This window comes from Zygotorulaspora mrakii, chromosome 2, assembly GCF_013402915.1.
Source record: "Zygotorulaspora mrakii chromosome 2, complete sequence".
Classification (NCBI taxonomy): domain Eukaryota; kingdom Fungi; phylum Ascomycota; class Saccharomycetes; order Saccharomycetales; family Saccharomycetaceae; genus Zygotorulaspora; species Zygotorulaspora mrakii.
This window is the reverse complement of record NC_050720.1, coordinates 566,977-585,617: the sequence shown is the minus strand read 5'-3', so window position 1 is coordinate 585,617 and position 18,641 is coordinate 566,977. Positions and strand designations below refer to the sequence as shown.

Here is an 18,641-nt window from a genome sequence, read left to right as displayed (position 1 = left end):
GGCAGTACTACTTCTGCATGCTCATGTCTCTTCATTCGAAATTTCTTGGAAAGAGTGCTTTCTTTAGGATAACGGAAACATGGTATTATCCCATATTTTATTTAAGCTTATCGCCTTGGTGCGCTCTGCACTTTGGCGGCTAGCGTAAACAGTTTCTTTCCTTCTGAGATAATAAGTGTTTCAAGAAAAGAACTGTATAAGTAAGGTAAAGGCTTTATGCATATGATGTTGTGCAAACAGCATACGCACATGCAGGTTTATAACAATTTTTGAGCACCTTCCAGCTGGAATTTTAAGTTATATTCGATAGCTAACAAGCTGAATTGAATGCTTATCGAATGTGAAAAGAATGAATTGCATGAATTACATAAATTGCTTGAGTTTTGATGAGACCAAGATGTATTCATGTAACTGACTGAGTATCTACACCTGTTTGATTCTTTTTCCTTGTTCTTGCTCCAGATCATGAATAAAGATGCTGGTTGGATAGCAAATCACTTTGGGATTATGTAAGGAGGCACTGTATTTCAAAAGAGAGCCAGAAAATCCCCAAATGCGTTTTATTGCCATAACACAACTATGTTGACAAAATCGGATAGAATTTGGTAGTAGATGGTATAACATACTAATGGGAGAAAAACTCACCGTTCACATCTTTCTTAAACAAACGACAGCAATCTCTACATGCTGTACATGTTCCAAACATCTTAGAGGTATAAGGGTTGGTGATGGAATAAGGATGTCTGCCTTTCTAAAGGAGAATAGTTTAAAATGTTAACTGTGTCTATCATGTGATCTAATAATCAGAACAATCAAGAAATTACTATCACGGGCTCCTTGACGAGAAACATGATTGGGGAAAAATACACACATATTATGGACTCATGGCAAGTCTGTAGGATACTTGAAGAGCTCCCGAGAGACATTGAAATAGATTCAAAGAATTTCGAAGTTTTCAGAGCTATCGATATCCCAAAAAAACTGCTTAGCACACTCAAAACCGGTAACAAAAGGTGCACATGTATTTGCAAAAGCGATAAAGGAGAGTACCACTTGTTAGAAACATATGGCGTCAACTATTGGATCAGTTGGCCCTTGAATGCTTTACAAAGTAGCAAATTTTTATTAGATTATCCTGAAAAGATTGAGCAACAGGATCAAGAAACACCAAAAGATTGGAGTAAATTGCAGTTCAGAGATTTACTACATGTATGGAAGGAAGGGAAGAGCATGTGCAATATCAGCTCATCTTTAGAGTTGGATATGAAGGTACCAAATATGGAAAGCGGTAGTCGAACTGATAGTATGCGTGTGGAGCCCGATAGCTATCTGGAAGCTAAGTATTACGAATCTCTCTTCTTCATACAGATTCCTTTGGCATACTTTGTGAAATCAAACATAAGTAGATTTAAGAACATTTGCAAGAGCACGTACAGAAGCAATACTGATATAGTGTATCAGAGTATACTTGCAAAATATCTTCTCCGGGTCAAAGAATTTGATCGACGGCATGAGGGCTCTGGTGTTTTAAAAAGTGATTTAGGAAGTCAAGTTTCATGCGAGAAGCGCGATGCTCTTTTGGCCAAATACCATGCTGTGGGGAAAGAGCAGCTCCAGAACAGATTATCTAGCATACTAAAAATTCGTGAAATCAAACTGCAAATAGTTCTACTTTTGGAAATCATAGCCATTAATAATCTAGATAGTAATTTCATTGATTACGAACATAGATATGGCAAAAGGTTGAAGCTAAGATCGATTAACATAGCCAAAAAAATGACCAAGTCTAAAAGGAAGATTCAATCGCCAGTCACTAAGAAGAGGAAAGAACCTATTTTGGATTTTTGTGAGCAGCTTGACCTTTATTTGGATAAACTGTGTATCCAGGATATTATATTGGCAAGTGAACCAGCGAAGCCTGTCACAGAAGATGATTTGATTGAAGAAGCCAAAAAAAATTTGCTAAATAAACACAAAGAGAGCTCTTCCACAGGCTTTGCCAACTTTGTTTTAATACCATATTATGATAAGAAAGCACCGAATGCGGTTCGCTTCATAATCAGAAAACTCAAGGGACCCAATTTACGAAGCAAGAGACTACGAGACAATAAGATCGCCTCAAAACTTTCATCAATAGAAATAGCAGAAGCAGCAGAAATGGCTGCATCTCCGCAAGGGTCATCTAAGATGAGTTCCACGCCTTCATCACCTCGTATTCTAGGCTCATCTGCTTTTTCCAGACATGTACCTTCCAATACGCTTGTACCAGAATTACTAGCTTCAAGGAGCAATTCACTTGTTAACACGTTTTTTGAGGGTGGAAATAGTACTTTGCAGAAACCTTCCTTTATTTCACGCACTACTTCTGATCTCACAATGAATCACCTTCAGAAGAGACAGCTTCCACTTACGGATTTTTCTTCTCAGAATTTGGCAGTGAAAGGCTCCAACGAATTTACGTCTACCCGATCCTTTCTTTCTTCCACTTTTCATAAATTACCAGTCGCGCAAACTTCATTTCGAAGAGTTGGAAGACGTAAAGACATTAATTCAAGCATACCCCCAGAAAACGTGCTAAAAAATCAGGAAAGAGATCTTGTGCAAGTCGAGAGTACGCCGTTAGCAAAATCAAAGAAGGCGTTACCGGAAAAAAAGGCACATCTGTTAAATATTGTTGAGTCTCCAGTCAATGCTACCAATGATTCCCCTGTTGGCAGGGATATCGACACTAATAAAGGAGAATGTACTGACTCTGGCGAGAATACGACACACAAAAGAAACATTAAACGGAGACTTTTCGCACCTTAGGATGCTAATATGTTCTTATTTTACAGAAAAAAAACGTGCATATGATTACTTTTATGATCAATGCTTACACGGACACGATAAAATACCTATACACATTTTATTTATTCTCCTAGAAAAATAGCATCTATCAGTTCTCTCGCATCGTCACATTTCAAAATGTGACTTGCAACAGTGACACCGCATCTACTAACCAATTTACTTTTATCATCCTCTGTTATGTTCTGATTTTTACCTTGAGATATTTCTGGTAAGTCAGCCTTAAGAACACGTAAAGCTGACAGTATAGTATCCACCAAAAATGCTGTCTCCTCAGGGGTAAATTTTGTACTTTTATTCTCTGAAACCGACTCTAAGGTAAAGTTCTGCTCATTAAAGACTAATCTTGACCAATTGTATAAATTTCCTAAGAAGAATCTAATTGACTCGGATTCTAAAACTGACACACCCTTTAGGCATCCATAGTATGTACCAAAGACACGGTTTGTATCCAAAAATGTTTTCAGTAAAGTTCTGGTTACACGGGGCTTCAAAGATTTGTAGATCTGTGGTAATTTCTTCAAAACATACTCCAGTAAAGAGGCTGCAAAGTCGCGCAAAGCATTGGTTTTTTCTAGAAACTCATGATACTCAGCTGGAGAATCACTTGTGGGGGACCCTCCAAGCTTTTTAGCTAACAACAACGTAAGTATTGAGGGCATCAGTGAATGAATATAAGGATCCAAAAAAATGGATTCATTACTCAATAAGGAATAAATCATTTCAAGTATTATGGTAAGAAGATTCAAATCTGAAAGATTGTGAGTTATTTGTTCGGCAATGAATTGGATGAAGTAAGGAACCAACTGGTGTAACCCACTGTCTGTTCGTAGAGATGTCAAAGCTGCCGCTTTCATGTGCTGTGCATCGGCATCATCTTGATTTTTTGTAGTGAGCGCCTCAATGACTCTATTGAAATAAATTTGCAATTCTTTGGAAAGCACATGTTTCACAAGCGGTTTCACTTCGATATTTTGTCCTGGCTTCACAGACGATAAGTGTTGTGCCTCTTTCTCTTCATCTAAAGCCAGCGTGGCTGATCCGGTAGAAGATGTTTGTAAAGAGTTATCGTTCAGTGCTGTAACAATAGCTCCCCTCACGGTGGGTGGTTGAGATATTCTAACATCATTTAAATTTGGATTCTGAATAATAGCTGGTTGAACACCTTCCACCGCTAACCAATGCGTAGTGAAGGTAGGTAAGCGAGGGACCTGTGGCAATGGTTCGTTTATGAGTTTATCAAAATCAACTTCTTCGTCATTTAAATAGTACACTGTCTGTCCACCTGATGTATTTATCTTACTAAAGGAAACATCTTTATCCATCGCAGACCCGTCATGATATCCATATAACGGCTCCACGTTTAAAACTCTCAGTGCTTTCGAGACGTCGTCAGTTGTAAGCACGTCTCTCTTAGTATGCCTTTTGAATTTTACAGCTTGTTCAATAATCTCTAAAATACGATATTCAACATCCATCGCTAATGATTTCAGTACATCATCACTAATTGTATCAATTCCTAGCGAATCCGCGACATCCTTTACAGTGTCCTGGGGAGACCAGATAGTATAGGATTGCTGAATATTAGAGGGACTACTCATAGAACTTCGAAGTTAATTTCAGGCTCAAGTTTCTTCTTTGGCGTTCAATCTTCCTTTATGTTTCAAAAGCTGAATAAACAAATTGGCTTTTTTTTCATGTTATTCTATTCTTTGGGCGAACTGATGATATAAAATTAAACATTAACAAGCAAACATGCAAGACGTCTGTTAGAGCGAGTCCACATATAATAAGATTAGTATAGTGGGCGAAGACTTAATGGAGGACCTCAGTCTGCTGCAACAGAATGTCCTTGAAAAATACAAGAAATTAGCACAAGTTCTGCATTCACTTGATGAAACTTTCAAGAAGTTCAATAGCAGCGACCATAGTGATGTATCACCTGAATCAATATTGCAGCAGATTAGGGATATTGAAATCAAAATAGCACAAATAGGTACGCTACTGAAAGGTAGTGTATACTCATTAATCCTACAGCGCAGGCAGCAAATAAAGGGTAGTTCTGGATAACAAGAAGATAAGAATGTTCGAGTCTATGTATTCTACTTATGTAAATAGAGTAATTAAGAAAGTTTTATGAGTACTTCCATTCTTTAGATCTCTTAAACTGCATAAATTACAATCTCACCATCTAAACCGCATGAAGAGACTTGAGTCACCTGTCCATTTGATTCTTCAAATGGTCTCAGCTCAACAATAGCATTCTCATGCGCGCTTTCCTGTTCAGCAGCTGTAACTCTACCTTTCAAGTCTAATTGCTTGAACTTTCTCAATGCAGACATGCCAAAGGTTGGATTTTCTTCGTCGTCAGTACCATCCTCAGATGTCGATTGTGGCAGAGATTGCTTGCCCACTTTATCAAGATTTTTGGAGAACTGCCAACCGTTTGACCCCTCAGTAAACATAACTGGATGACAAGAATAACCCGCACATAGTATTTCATGATCATTTATCCATATCAAAGACTTGAAAGGCAAGCCTTCGGGGGCGTTTACTGAGTAGATTTGTTCTACACTGTCTGCAACAGTTAAAGTACCATCGTGTGCAACGTATGCTAGCTTCTCGATATTACTACGCCACTCAACGTCATGAATAAAAGAGCCATTGTACCATTCTTTGACTACTGCACCAAATGGAAACTTTTCTCCCCAGGGGGAATTGCTAACTGCTTCCTTGGTATCCAATCCCTTGATGAAGCCGGAGAAGACGCGCACATATCCATCAGTACCACCAGATGCCAACAGGATCCCATTAGAGTGCCACGATAAACAATTAACACTTGATTTGATAGGCTTTTTGATATGCTTGGATACCCACCAATTGTTTTCTTGCTCATAGTAACAAACCGCAATTATACGTGCACTGGACCCTACTGCGAATTTATAGCCATTGGGAGCCCACGAAACAGACGTGGCAGCCCTGTTTATACGCAACAGAACTAATGTAGGCTTATAAGATCCATCACTCAAGGGCTCCCAAACATACGCGTTACGATCTTGCGAACATGTCACAATACGTCCGTGTATCGAGATATCAACGGCAGTTACAGTTTTGTCATGATCCGGTAAAGTCGCAATCAATTGTGGAGATTTACCTCCTCCGAATCTATAAACAAGGCAGTCAGTATTGCAGGTAATCGCTAACAGCGACCTATCAATAGAAAAGCAATGCGAATAGATTGGCGCCTTCACTAACTTGAAGACAGATAAAACTGACTTAGAAGTATCTAACATAGATAATTAGGAGACTCTCGACTAACACCTCTGCTAGAAATTTGGTACACTGATTCCAATCAATTAAAGTTTAATGCTGTTATAGCGACAGGCCCCTTTTCCATTTTTCATTGTAGACTATTTGCATTCGGACGGGTAATCAATATTTTGAAAAAATTTGATATGGATTGAATAAGCTCATCTCATCGCATTTATGGAAAAACCACCAGCTGGGAATAGGTAGATGGCAGAAAACTAATCTGGAGATCTGGATCTGTTATTCATAGCCTACTAACGCAACAGAAGTAAAATATCATGCGGTTATTGGCTGGCTGTGCAGACGGTGGCTCATTAAAGGAAATAATTTGTAAATCTGGCACTGATACTGCAAAACAAACAGCACCCCAGCCGCTTTATGCTGAAGCATCCTTATCAGAAGGACTCAAAAGTGCAATTGAACATATAGAAGTTATTTCTGAGGATCATTTACTTTTGTCGAGATGTAACGGGTCTTTAGAGCTGGTGCAGTTTAGCAGACATAAGAAAGAACAAGCAGAAAAGGGAAAGGAGCCTGAACTCCCAACTCCTTCTGCGGAAACTGAAAATGAGTATGAGGTGTCTGAATTTGAAGTAGTTCATGCTATAAACGGATTAACAAACGACAGCAGATTGGAACCACTATATGAGGCATCTAAAAAAAGAGTGAAGTTGTGCGATGGATTTGTCTCTCTGCAACTTGTACCGTCTTCAGAAGATACCTATCTTGCAGTCACCAGGTCTGGACTAATACATATAGTTCAAGTCAATCTGCAAAAGAATCAACTTCTCAAATTAAATACTTTAGAAGTCAAAGCACCGCTAGAATTTGCACAATTGAACGATTGTGATGATAGGGTAAGTGGCGATAGATACATACTCGGTTACGGAGGAGAAGAGAATTTAGTTAAGATAGTGGCAATTGACTCAGACTTTTCTAAGTTGACCCAAATCTGGGAGGCTAAAAATGTGAAGAATGATAGATTGGACTTAAGAGTACCCGTATGGCCAGTTGGACTCAAATTCATCAAATCGTTCCAATCGAAAATGTCAGATGCTACTAAACTAAATTTCCAGTTTGCTGTAATAACACGTTTCTCTCACCTGGGACTTTACAGGACACAACATGGAAGAAAACCAATGAAATATATTGATTTACTTCCTAATAGAGAACCTCTAAACCAGTTACTGCTCATCGGAAAAGAATCCACCCCTTTAGGAAATTTACTTGCAGAGGATTTCTGTAACTTTTGTATTATCACTGCCGATACTAAGCACAATGTTTACAAGTTCAATGTAGACGGTCGTCTCGAATCGAAATTTGGCCAAAATGATATGACAGGGGCTTCGACATTCATAGGCTTATCTTCAGGAAAATATTTACTTCAAGGAGGACTTGACAGGTATGCTCGTGTTTACGAACTCTCTACTTCCGAAAGACTGGCAAAGATCTACGTGGGTGGCCACGTCAACTCTTTGAATCTCATTAACGATGACATAGGAACGAGTGCGGAAGGAAGGACGGATGGGGCCAAGAACAAAAGGCATCGTGAACCAGAAGATGATGCACAAGTTGCAGATTTGTTATGGAATGAACTTGATGTCAAAAACCGTAAAAAAAAAAAAGCTTCTAAATAATGCTTAAAGCGTATAGTTAACATATATTGAGTACAATAACTAGGCGGAAGCTTTGTAAATTTTTTTGTCGTGACCAGATTTACGATTATGATTTCCTTTGGAGCTTTTATGTTTTTCGTTTCTCGCCTGTTGCCTCTTTTTAGCCATTGGAGTCTCATACTTTGTGACAGCAGGTTTCTGATTATCCGCTCCTCTTTCAGCCAGCTGACTATTGTCCCTATTTTTTACGTATGCTGTTTTACCTGTCTTCTCGTTACCTTTGAACATAAACTTCTCTTCTAGTATCCTAGCTCTTTGGGGCGATCTCTCCAACATTCTGGCCCAGCCTTCTATTTGTTCGTCAGACCAACCTGTTCTCTGTCTAATATCCTTTCTAGATTTGGTGCCCCTCTTTTCTCTCGCGAAAAGACTACTATCTTGCTTCAATAACTCCCACAGAATACCTTCAATTTTATCGTATCTCGATACACTGTGCTCAGAAGCCGAAGTACTGTCATCGACATCTGCATTAGTATAACTCGGCTGTCCTTTTGACCCCGTCGTTGCCTCAGCCTCGTCATAAGTATCATCGTACTCGTCCTCATCCTTTTCGTAAAGCAAATTCAGTGCCCTGGTAATTATATTATTTTTCAGCTCATCCGGTACTCGTTTCGATGCGCCCTTGGTTGCATTCATACGGGGGTTTACGTTCGGATCCTGTAGCTCTAAATCTTCGTCTGATGGACCTGATTCTTCGGGAGTTTCTTCATCAACATTATTTAATTCACCAGTGGACATTTCATTAGCAAAATTCGGATTTTCTAGCACAGCATTTGTGGCCGATTGGACATTCCCATCATATTTACTAAGCAGCCGCGAAATCTGTGCTTTGGTAAGATTAGGAAAAAGCTCTAGCAAAGTGGAAATAGCCTCGAAATGTACCTCCGTATTTGCCCCTTCAATCATTTCATCATTATAATTCGTGAATTGCAAAAAATGGAGTTTGGGTACTATTGCGGGAATTTCTCTTTGAAAAGATTCATTTAACAGTATGGAGCCAAACAGTGAATATAATGATAAAGTTTCTATATTGCTTATTCCTAGCTGTTCAATTGTTTCACAAATATCACCTACAGAAGCCGACAATAGTGAAACAATTAACAGCTGTTGAGCGATAGCACTAAACTTTCCTTTCCCCTTAGCCCACCAGGATTCCAGGGTTTCAATCCACAAGGTCGTCAAGAACTCCCTGGGGAGTAGGTTTGGTTGCTGGGACTTTTGACTCAATAGCGCCTCAAACGCTTTCAAATCAACTCTTGTGAATTTTCCTTGTTCAACTCTATGCTTCAGGTAATACTGTATCTGCGAAACTCTATCTAGCTGAGCTTTTTGCGTATTAATTTGTGGTTTCAAAGTTCCAAGGACTAGTGCTCTGACAGTGTCGGGATTCTTGCCAACGTAGAATTTGATAACGTCCCAGAGAGATTCGTTAAATAGTTGCAGATACAGCAGTCCACATTTTTTTATCAGAAGAAAGATGTAAACTCTCAAAAGGAATAATTGCTGAGATACCTCATGATTCATTCCCAAGCTCAGTAGTCTCCCTTCTTCTTCCGCCATTTCGGAGATATAACTTTTCACAAAAATACAGAGCTCATTATGAGTTGAATCATCAAGTTTCTCAACATTGTTTTGATCCATTAGATACTGAAGATAGATGACATAGGTTTCCAAACAGTGTAGCCAAACGACGGGGTCTTTTTCAATTAGTAAAGCTCTCAGCTTAAATGGTGGAAACTTTACTATAGGTAGTGAAATCTTGGATACGTCTCCATTGAATTCTGGAATATGCTTTTTGTACATAGATTATATTTCTCAGCAGCGTAACCAGCTCCTCAAGCTTTCACTATTTATTAAATCTCTAATCGTCGTTAGTCTTTTTTCACATCATGAAGATGCTAAAATTTCACATCACTTAGCCTATTTTACGATCCGGATCAAAAATAGAGGATGTCTAAATATAAGCTGAAAGGCGAAAAGACCAAAGAGCTTCACCACTAGGAAAGCCTGAGGCGCTACTGAGAAATACGGTAGAATCTGATTGCTATATTCTCTACCGTATGAAAGAAAAATGGCAAATCATGATAAAAATTACCCAAATCTTGTCGTGCTGCGATAATGAGTTCCCAGACACTATTCACAATAGAACAGCTTTGTTTATGTTTGCATCTATCTAATGGATTAAGAATCGAGAGGAAGGAATTGTATAGTTAAGTCAAGTCTGTGAATTATTGTCAGTACCACTGGTAGGAAAAAACAGTGAACCATTACGCCTATACCAATTCGTCATTCAATGTGCCAAAAATGAACAGGGCCAAGCTATATGGGAAGAAGGCGCATTCTTTCCAACGTAAAGTCCGAGCAGGAAAAACTGATCAACGCCCCTCTCCCCTCTGGAAGATAGCTGTGAAGTATACTTTTTTTGGACCTGAAGTCGCTCATAAAGAATTTACATTGTCAAGATCCTCCTTCTGGCCCTTTGCATAATTTATTTTAGTTTGGGGTAATCATTGTTTCTCATTATACTTTGAAATTTGAAGTCTTCTGTCATAAATGCAAAAATTATTCATTACTTTTTTTCTAAGCTACTTTCTATTACCATTATATTTAATTAGCTTTTCTGATACATTAAAATATATGCCGTTCTAGAATCGGCACCCTCTTCACCACCTTTTAAGACATCTGTCTTATTTAATTCTATAATGTTAACATCGTCTATCCTATACCATTTGTCAACCTCCTTATTGTACACATCTGCAGTGTAATGACCACCATCTGAACTCAAACCGTGATGGTATATGACACCTGTTAACGTGTACCTTCTATCTTGCTCTCCTTGTGAAGTAAACGATGAGATCGATTCTGTCGGTATTATAAGTTCATGATCATAATTGATTTTTTTACAAATTTTTTCAATACGACCATTGTATGCATTGTAGTTGACCATGCTGTTGTTTTTATCCGTATTGTTGATGAATTGGAACCTCTTTAATTGGATAAGTAATACTTGAGGAAGTTTGTCAATGAAAGTTTGCTTTTTAGCTTCAACGTCATCACCTGAGGAAGATTTAAATGGAAGAAACTCAAATTCGCTGAATTTTTTGAAAGCCGTCTCTAGGTCGTTGATAGATTTATCAGAGATATCTAGCTGAATTGTCTGGAAGGGGTCTAGCGTGATTGACTGAGACTCTTTGTTATTTGGGATATCTAAAACAGAGCGAAATTGCCCTCCGAAAAGACAGGACATTGGAGATGCTTCCATTTCAACTGTTCTTTTGGCAGCAGATTTCGTCTTTTTGCCTCTTCGACTGCTTCCACTAACTTCGTGCCAGCCATTTTCTTTATCACTTTCTGTAATGGTGTCATATTTTGCAAGCAGCTCTTTCAATTGAGTTGATGTATTCTTGTTGAACTCTGCTTTTTTATAGCTTGGTAAATTTCTAATAAAGAAAATTCTAAGCTGGTCATCATTGATGCTTTTTAAAAGATTTTGAATTTCATTATCCGTTAGTGAATCGATGGAAGAAATAAATTCCTCATGCAGTTGATCTAACAAATGAGTCAAAAATTCTTCCGCATCTTCTTGATGGCCCCACTTGAGATCTTTAAATTTAGGTATGGTTGAAAGAGATCCATAGAACTCATCAGGATTAATGGCATCCGCAGCTGTTGCTATTACAGATGTTTGATGAGACTGATCTTGTTGTTGATCTTGCGCTTGTTGGTGTTGCTGCAATGATTTAGCTTTTTGGGAAATCTTTTTTTCATTTTCAAAAGAATCTTTGCCAAATTTCTTATAAATGTTGATGCAGGCATCTAATAATTTGCACTGTGCAATACCTACTCTTGTGTTGGGATTTCTAGTACCTACAACGTTTAATATATCAACAAAAGGTCTGCAATACAAAAGAACTTGGAGGACAGAGCTCATAAAGCATACATTTGCTCTGTTAACAATGCCTCGTGGTACGACGGATTTAATAGAGATATTTTTCTCGAATGCTGGACTCTTCAATGTATAATCAATAAAATCAGGATCATAACACATCCTCAATGCAATGGATCCTAACGGTTCTGCTCCTTTAGTTGATGGTGGAATATAATCACCTTCTTTTCTTTGAGGCACACGCGACTGTTGCTGTGACAACAATTGGGATTGAGTTGGCGAGGAACAAGTTGATTCTGTAAGGCTACTAACGACTGCTACTTGCTTTGTTCTTGAAACCGCATTGGATGCCACTGCTGACCATGATTTAGAAGTGACTTTGACGGAGTTAGGGGTAGATGCTGCTGGGGGAGGACTTGCAACAGGTGGTATCTCAGGTAGAGTTGCTTGAGATGTCGCAGTGCTCAAAGAAGCAGACGTGCCAGTTTTCGAATGAGACGATATTTCTGATCCAATGTTGTCTTTAGCAGTTGTCACCTCTGCAATATTTTTAGGATCCTCCTTTTGCTTGCTGGCGAATTTGTAGTTTTCTTCTTTCTCGCTGCTATTCTGCAAAATACGTAACCTCAACGCATGCCTCTTCGATCTAGCCTTGGAGTAATCCTCTTCTTTTGTATTGAAAAACAGTGGTAGCTGCATTGAAATCTCAGATGGACCAGTCTTTGGAACAAAAAATTTGTATTGATCAGCACGAGACGTCAAAGTGGCGGTCGAATTAATCGGGGAATTGACATTTGAGTGGGATGATACAGAGGCAGGATGATAGCTTGGGCTAGACTGGTGATGATGGTAATGAGGAACCTTCGAGGAGGTCATATTAGTATTGGAACCCCCAGAGTTTCCATCGTTGCTCCATTTTTTCTTTGCACCAACGCTACCGTTCTGCTGCGGCATGCTGCCACCAGCTCCTCCTTGATACATCATCTGGTTCTGATTCATCATATTGAATGGGTATGCAGGAGTTTGACCTGCATACATGTACGGAACCTGGGGGTAAGCATATAACGGAACTGGAGGCTGATAAGCTGGGAAATGCATACTGCCTTGTGATGGCAGCGGTGGAGAAGATGTCTTAGGATACATTGAGTAAGATTCTTCACCATTATCATGTGAGTTGATGGCTGACATGGCACTTAAATCTCAACTATCAATAACAAAGATCGAAAATGAATAGGCTAATTAAATCGAATGGCGAAAACCAATAGCGCTCTAGGATACTACTTTTATTAACGTCCTAAGCTTCCTGTGATAATGCAATTATTGGCCAAGATATCAAATCAATTGGCTGACCACGGACTTCTAAGATGATCAAATGCATTGAAAATAATGCGTATATCTTCGTTTTTTAATTTAACATGAACTTTTGACATTCCAAAAAAATTTTTCTCGCTGCTAGCAGCTTCATCAATCACGTGAAAGCGATAGCCATAACATAATATAATAATGGATCAAGCCACAATGTTAATGTGTAGCTTCAACCATTCATCCATATTGGTTATCGGTATCAGTAGAACTTGGCCCTTGTTTACTGCAAAATACTGGAGCACTGACGGTGACGATCTTAGAAGTATCGAAAATGCCAGAAGATGGGGGCACATAACTTTATCATGATGGAAGTAGCGCTGCTTTGAGAGGCTATGTGCGTCCAATTGAGCGAACCGATCATCTGAGAAGTCTTGCAACTCAGTAACTTCTCTTGTTAGCCTCTGTGCAATGTCATCTTCCTTAGAAGTGCCGTTGAGGCCATGCTCTAGGAAGCCATTCGCGAATTCTTCACATGAGCAAAACCAATTGGTCAAATCGACGTAAACTGAGGGATCTGTGTCACTATCAGCCTTCACAATCAGACGATATAGAAGCTCAGAGTCGTTCTCATATATAGGGGCTACCAGTACGTGCGTTGTAGCTGAATGTGGTGAACTGGGCTTGTTTGCCGGAACAAAAGACGTTGATTCCGAACTATTCTGTCGAACAGATTCGTCAGGATTTGTACTTGCAGAATCGGAGGGCTCCATTGCCCTGGAATTCACTTCCTGGATATCGAATGCATATATAAACATGTTACTAGACTCGATGAGTGACAAAGCCCGTACAAACATCTCCTTTGGGAACATATAGTATAGAAAGGATGCAATGGTGTCGTCCATCTGACCATTTTTGTTTATTAATCGACTGAAAAGCTTACTGTAATTCATGGACTGCCCCCCAGCCATTTGTGAAGTTTTGTAGCGCCTGTTAAATATGCAGTTGTCTCTTATTATCCGCGTGCAGGTGTTTGATACTTGTTATAGCTTTCAAATGATAAGAGAAGATAGATAAAAATGAAAGACTTGAAAAACACCGCGATGGCGATGTTGACTTGAGACTTTTGAATGATATATACAGGTTTAGATTTTACTTAAAATTCAATCCCCTTTTTACTCGCATACTCTTGACAGACCTTGCCTAATAACTCGATACCACTACTTATGGCATCAACTTCAAGAAAGCTAATAGACATTCTGATACTTCTAGCACCCCAGTTTCTCTCATCACCTATGACTTCAAAGTCAGAACCATTTGCAAGTATAATTCCATATGTTTCGTAAGCTATCTTACCTATTTCTCTTGCATCGTACCCTTCAGGTAATGTCAACCAACTAAAGTACCCACCCTTGGGCATTTCGAACATTGTCTCCTTCGGTAGAAACTTTTTGATTGATTCATATAGTGCTTCTGCTCTGTTCGCAAATTCTTCCCTGAATCTGGAGAGGACTTTAGCAGCAGATCCATTAAGTAACATAGTACCGACAATCATAGAGTTCAGTTGTGACGGAGTTCCACCAGACGTGTTTGCACCCCCATGAGACAACTGGGCTGCTAGTTTGTCTGTAACTGTTTCGTGATAGCCAAATCTAAGCCCCGGTGCAATCAGTTTCGAAAACGTCGCATTAGACACCGTATTACCATAGCTCTCGGGATCCTCGTTACTTCTTCTATCTAACTGGACAAATCGGATGAGAGGCTTGGGTAGCTCATCAAACGGTTCCTCGAATGTCAACATATCGTACACGTCATCTGTAATAATCAGCATATCATACTTACGGGCGATATCAATCAATTTCAGCTTTGTCTCCTCCGAATATGAGGATCCAGAAGGATTGGAAAAGGTGGGGATACAATACATCACGTACTTATATATTTTCTTCTGACCTTTTCTGAGGGGATTCATGATCGGTTTTAAAGCTTCTTCTCCCTGAGAGTCCTTTGGATCCTTCTCAAATTGTTCCAATTTTCTCTCTAATAGGTCGATATTGATCTCTCCGTTACCAATCTCGTCAATGGCTGTTATCTTGCCGGAGAACCCTGCATCGATAAAACAACTGTTGATCAAAAAGTAGGTCGGTGTGACGACAAATGCTTGTTTTGTATAGCCAGTATGTGGTAACGTAGTTTGCAACAGTATACTCAGCACACCATAAGACGCTCCTGAATCAAGATTTAAAAACTCGGGTTTCGATCGTCCTCTGTCGTCCTTCTGAAATCGGAATGTTTGATCATTGTTGAACGTGGTGATTGCATCACGAACCCAATACGCACCTTCATCAGACCCATACGTTAAAGGATGCCTATTATTCGTATCGTCATCATAATCCCTGAATTCTGGGTCTAATAGTTTTGTTGTAGCAGCGATAACAGCTCTATTTGGTAATAACCTGAATGATGGATGCCCTTTAAAGAAATTGAACACGCCAGGAATATCCATACTCATCTTGCAATCGAAATGGTGGTGCGGTAAACTGAACGACAGCTGGAATTCAAAAGCTGCTCACTGAATGCCTCCATTTTATAGAGTTTATGATCTTTATATATATATGCTCGAAAAAAATTTCGGAAGGTGATGGCGACATGACAACACAACCAACAAAACGGCAGCAAAGTCATGAAGGCCAATCATAAATCGCATCTTACTACCTTCAATGCTGTATGTGAAGATTATGAACCTATCAATTGACTCTTACGCAGCTTTATTGGGAGTGGTTGACAAAGTCGTGCATGGATTAGCCTTCAACTGTTTAACTCACATGCTTTCATATTTTACTTCCATGGAGCTCAAAATAAAAAAATTAGAATATATATTTGCGGTTATATTTCAATGTATGGCATTATACCTAGTGATGGTTCAACTATGAGCTAAATTATTGTCAGTGCCCTTAAGCGCAGTGGTCATGGAAGAATCAAGAGGAACTCCGGGAACGAAACCAAGTCAAAAGTGAGTTGTAAGAGTTTTACCTGTGGAAATCAAACCTCGAGCCTGAGAAAACCTTTCATCTGTCCGGCATGCTTTCAGTGGCGAAAATTGCGGGCAAACTTCTTGTACTGGTTTCACGGCCGTTTGTGCATGTTTCAAGAGCCATTAAACCGGTATTGTTGCATGATTCGTTTGCTTCCTTGCACGAAGCATAATTTCCGAGGCCTTGCGACACAGCTGCGGCATCTTGTTATCTTGAACATACTCAAGCAGCACATTCATGCGGTAGCCATCACAAGCAAGTTCACACTGCCTGAGTAAAATGGTCAATGTATCGTCGTACTTTAGTATTGGACAGAATTGATGAAATCGTCTAAATAAATTGAATTTGCGTTCGATGCTGTGCTGCTTTTGCAGGAGAATCATATTTAGCAACAAGGGAAGAGTGTGATTATTTACGATTTCAATCTGATCTTCTGTAAATAGCATTTTAACTATTCTATCATCATCACCTTGGGGGATGCTTCTTGCCAAATGTGGGTAGTCCCACACACTGAGCCTAAAATCTGGCGGAAAGTGATGGTCTACATCTTCTAGAAATACCTTCCATTTCTCCCTGAAGTTTGTTGAGCTTGATGTGCCCTTTGCAAAACTTTCCACCTTTATTCTCAGCAATTCGTATTCTGTATATTGACCCAAACTAGAATTTGATTCAGGGCCAAAAAATAATTTGAAATGGTAATGCAATTGTTTTGGAAGGTAATATTTGCCCTCATTCAGGGCGAGGGTCCCGATCTCACACAGCAATGGAGGTGACACAATGAGTGATTTTTCCCTCCTCACATATTTATACCATATATGGGACACAGATTCAATGTGACCATGATAACAACCTCTGGATAAGATAGTTTGTAAAATGGAATAATCCATGTCAGCCGGCGCAATTTTTCTGATTGTGGAAAGTACTTTATCAAACTTATTGTTCAAGCAGTCTAATAAAATATCTTTCCTTTGTGCATCGCTTAGACATCTCTTGAACACTAAAATTCCGGACATGACTACCTTATTATGGCACAGAAAACACCCAATTTTTCGACTATTGATAGCCTAGCGCCATGATCTTGGTAGAATATGTGATTTTCGGTTCGTAAATTTATGTATTTCCTCTATTTAGTTTTTTCTAATTATGGTGTGGAAGCGATTGGGAAAAGCATCAAAAAAAAAAAACCCATTTCATTCTGATGTTGAAGTCAATGTATCGATTTAAAACAAGAAGAAGCGTGTGTAACTACATAATGCTTAGATTTTGTATTCAACGTACCTCCTCCAGATTTGTATGTTTTTTATTCTTGTCATGTTATAACATTGACCTCTTGAGCATTATACTGACGTTTTCCCCAAAATAAAAGACTGTTGGCAAGGGAACAAACCTCTTTTTAGGAGCTGCATGGGTTGGTCCATCGAGAGTTGCTGGAATAAGACACCAATCTTCGACACCGGGAAAATCTCAAATCACGGAACTTCAAACTCAATTACCTTCAGTTGATGATATTGGCGAAATTTCTTCGTCAATTTCTGATCAAATAGCTGTTGCGGTTGGCGAAACTTCGAACCATATTGGCTATTTGCAGAGTATTGGATTGGCCAAGACTTGGTGGTGGCCTCCTGATGTGATTCAGCATGCCTTAGAAACTGTGCATGTATACACTGGCTTGCCTTGGTGGGGCACAATCTGCACTGTTACGATTTTAGTCCGTTTGCTGATGTTTCCAGTGTACGTCAAGTCCTCTGACACCATAGCTCGTAATTCTCACATAAAACCCGAGCTCGATAAGATAACTGCACAGATAATGGCAACAACGGAGTTGGTTGAAGGTCAGAAATATGCTCTCAAAAGAAAGAAGCTTTTAGCTGATAATGGCATCAAAAATAGATGGCTGGCGGCTCCTATGCTACAAATTCCAGTTGCTTTGGGATTTTTCAGCGGTATTAGAGAAATGGCAAACCATCCCGTTGATGGCTTTGTTAATCAAGGTGCTGCCTGGTTTACTGATTTAAGTCAAGCAGACCCTTATCTTGGTTTGCAAGTGATAACAGCAGCAGTCTTAATTTCGTTCACAAGATTAGGTGGTGAAACAGGTGCCCAGCAATTTACGCCCGCTATGAAAAAGTTTTTCACAATGTTGCCATTACTTTCTATTCCAGCTACAATGAACTTGTCCGCGGGCGTTGTCCTTTATTTCGCAGTCAATGGTACATTCTCAGTTCTTCAAACTCTAACTTTAAGAAATAAGTGGGTCAGAAGGAAACTGAACATAGCGGAAGTCATGAAAAATCCACAATCCACTAGCACACCGGCCAAAGGTATTATCGAGTCCTTTAGAGAAAACATGGCTAAAGCAAGAGAGCAAGCTGAGAGAAGGCAATTGATGCAAGACAGAGAAAAGGAACAGCAAGAAAAAACCAAAGAATTAAAAGAAAACAGCAGGATCAAGATTGTCCGTAGATCTGATCTTAACAAAAAAAAACAATTGTAAAATGTACATTAAAACTTGTGAATATTTTAAGCTTACATATGATATTTTCTCATTCGGTATATCATACCGCAAACTGAGAGCAACAGCTTTCTTCTTGC

General features: G+C 39.2%; 11 protein-coding genes across 11 annotated transcripts; 4 read left to right on the top strand and 7 right to left on the bottom strand.

Moving 5' to 3' along the window:
• Positions 1-849: 849 nt before the first annotated feature.
• Positions 850-2,808, top strand: SLD3 (Sld3p; the record flags this gene model as incomplete). Its single annotated transcript, XM_037287100.1, has 1 exon — positions 850-2,808. One exon carries the CDS (start codon positions 850-852, stop codon positions 2,806-2,808), a length of 1,959 nt encoding a protein of 652 aa, XP_037142995.1.
• A 101-nt stretch (positions 2,809-2,909) lies between these two features.
• Positions 2,910-4,445, bottom strand: TAF6 (TATA-binding protein-associated factor TAF6; the record flags this gene model as incomplete). Its single annotated transcript, XM_037287099.1, has 1 exon — positions 2,910-4,445. The coding sequence occupies one exon, from the start codon at positions 4,443-4,445 to the stop codon at positions 2,910-2,912; it is 1,536 nt and encodes a 511-aa protein (XP_037142994.1).
• A 217-nt stretch (positions 4,446-4,662) lies between these two features.
• DAD3 (Dad3p) lies at positions 4,663-4,914 on the top strand (the record flags this gene model as incomplete). The annotated part of the gene is made up of 1 exon (XM_037287098.1): positions 4,663-4,914. One exon carries the CDS (start codon positions 4,663-4,665, stop codon positions 4,912-4,914), a length of 252 nt encoding a protein of 83 aa, XP_037142993.1.
• Positions 4,915-5,006: 92 nt separating this feature from the next.
• Positions 5,007-6,137, bottom strand: ARC40 (Arc40p; the record flags this gene model as incomplete). The annotated part of the gene is made up of 1 exon (XM_037287097.1): positions 5,007-6,137. The coding sequence occupies one exon, from the start codon at positions 6,135-6,137 to the stop codon at positions 5,007-5,009; it is 1,131 nt and encodes a 376-aa protein (XP_037142992.1).
• Positions 6,138-6,431: 294 nt separating this feature from the next.
• Positions 6,432-7,790, top strand: NSA1 (ribosome biosynthesis protein NSA1; the record flags this gene model as incomplete). Its single annotated transcript, XM_037287096.1, has 1 exon — positions 6,432-7,790. The coding sequence occupies one exon, from the start codon at positions 6,432-6,434 to the stop codon at positions 7,788-7,790; it is 1,359 nt and encodes a 452-aa protein (XP_037142991.1).
• Positions 7,791-7,829: 39 nt separating this feature from the next.
• On the bottom strand, positions 7,830-9,632 carry CUE3 (Cue3p; the record flags this gene model as incomplete). The annotated part of the gene is made up of 1 exon (XM_037287095.1): positions 7,830-9,632. The coding sequence occupies one exon, from the start codon at positions 9,630-9,632 to the stop codon at positions 7,830-7,832; it is 1,803 nt and encodes a 600-aa protein (XP_037142990.1).
• An 808-nt stretch (positions 9,633-10,440) lies between these two features.
• Positions 10,441-12,903, bottom strand: UBP3 (mRNA-binding ubiquitin-specific protease UBP3; the record flags this gene model as incomplete). Its single annotated transcript, XM_037287094.1, has 1 exon — positions 10,441-12,903. The coding sequence occupies one exon, from the start codon at positions 12,901-12,903 to the stop codon at positions 10,441-10,443; it is 2,463 nt and encodes an 820-aa protein (XP_037142989.1).
• A 320-nt stretch (positions 12,904-13,223) lies between these two features.
• SHU2 (Shu2p) lies at positions 13,224-13,988 on the bottom strand (the record flags this gene model as incomplete). Its single annotated transcript, XM_037287093.1, has 1 exon — positions 13,224-13,988. The coding sequence occupies one exon, from the start codon at positions 13,986-13,988 to the stop codon at positions 13,224-13,226; it is 765 nt and encodes a 254-aa protein (XP_037142988.1).
• A 185-nt stretch (positions 13,989-14,173) lies between these two features.
• Positions 14,174-15,526, bottom strand: HG535_0B02980 (2-aminoadipate transaminase; the record flags this gene model as incomplete). The annotated part of the gene is made up of 1 exon (XM_037287092.1): positions 14,174-15,526. The coding sequence occupies one exon, from the start codon at positions 15,524-15,526 to the stop codon at positions 14,174-14,176; it is 1,353 nt and encodes a 450-aa protein (XP_037142987.1).
• A 645-nt stretch (positions 15,527-16,171) lies between these two features.
• On the bottom strand, positions 16,172-17,062 carry PET122 (Pet122p; the record flags this gene model as incomplete). Its single annotated transcript, XM_037287091.1, has 1 exon — positions 16,172-17,062. The coding sequence occupies one exon, from the start codon at positions 17,060-17,062 to the stop codon at positions 16,172-16,174; it is 891 nt and encodes a 296-aa protein (XP_037142986.1).
• Positions 17,063-17,301: 239 nt separating this feature from the next.
• On the top strand, positions 17,302-18,543 carry OXA1 (membrane insertase OXA1; the record flags this gene model as incomplete). The annotated part of the gene is made up of 2 exons (XM_037287090.1): positions 17,302-17,340; positions 17,428-18,543. 2 exons carry the CDS (start codon positions 17,302-17,304, stop codon positions 18,541-18,543), a joined length of 1,155 nt encoding a protein of 384 aa, XP_037142985.1.
• Positions 18,544-18,641: the final 98 nt, after the last annotated feature.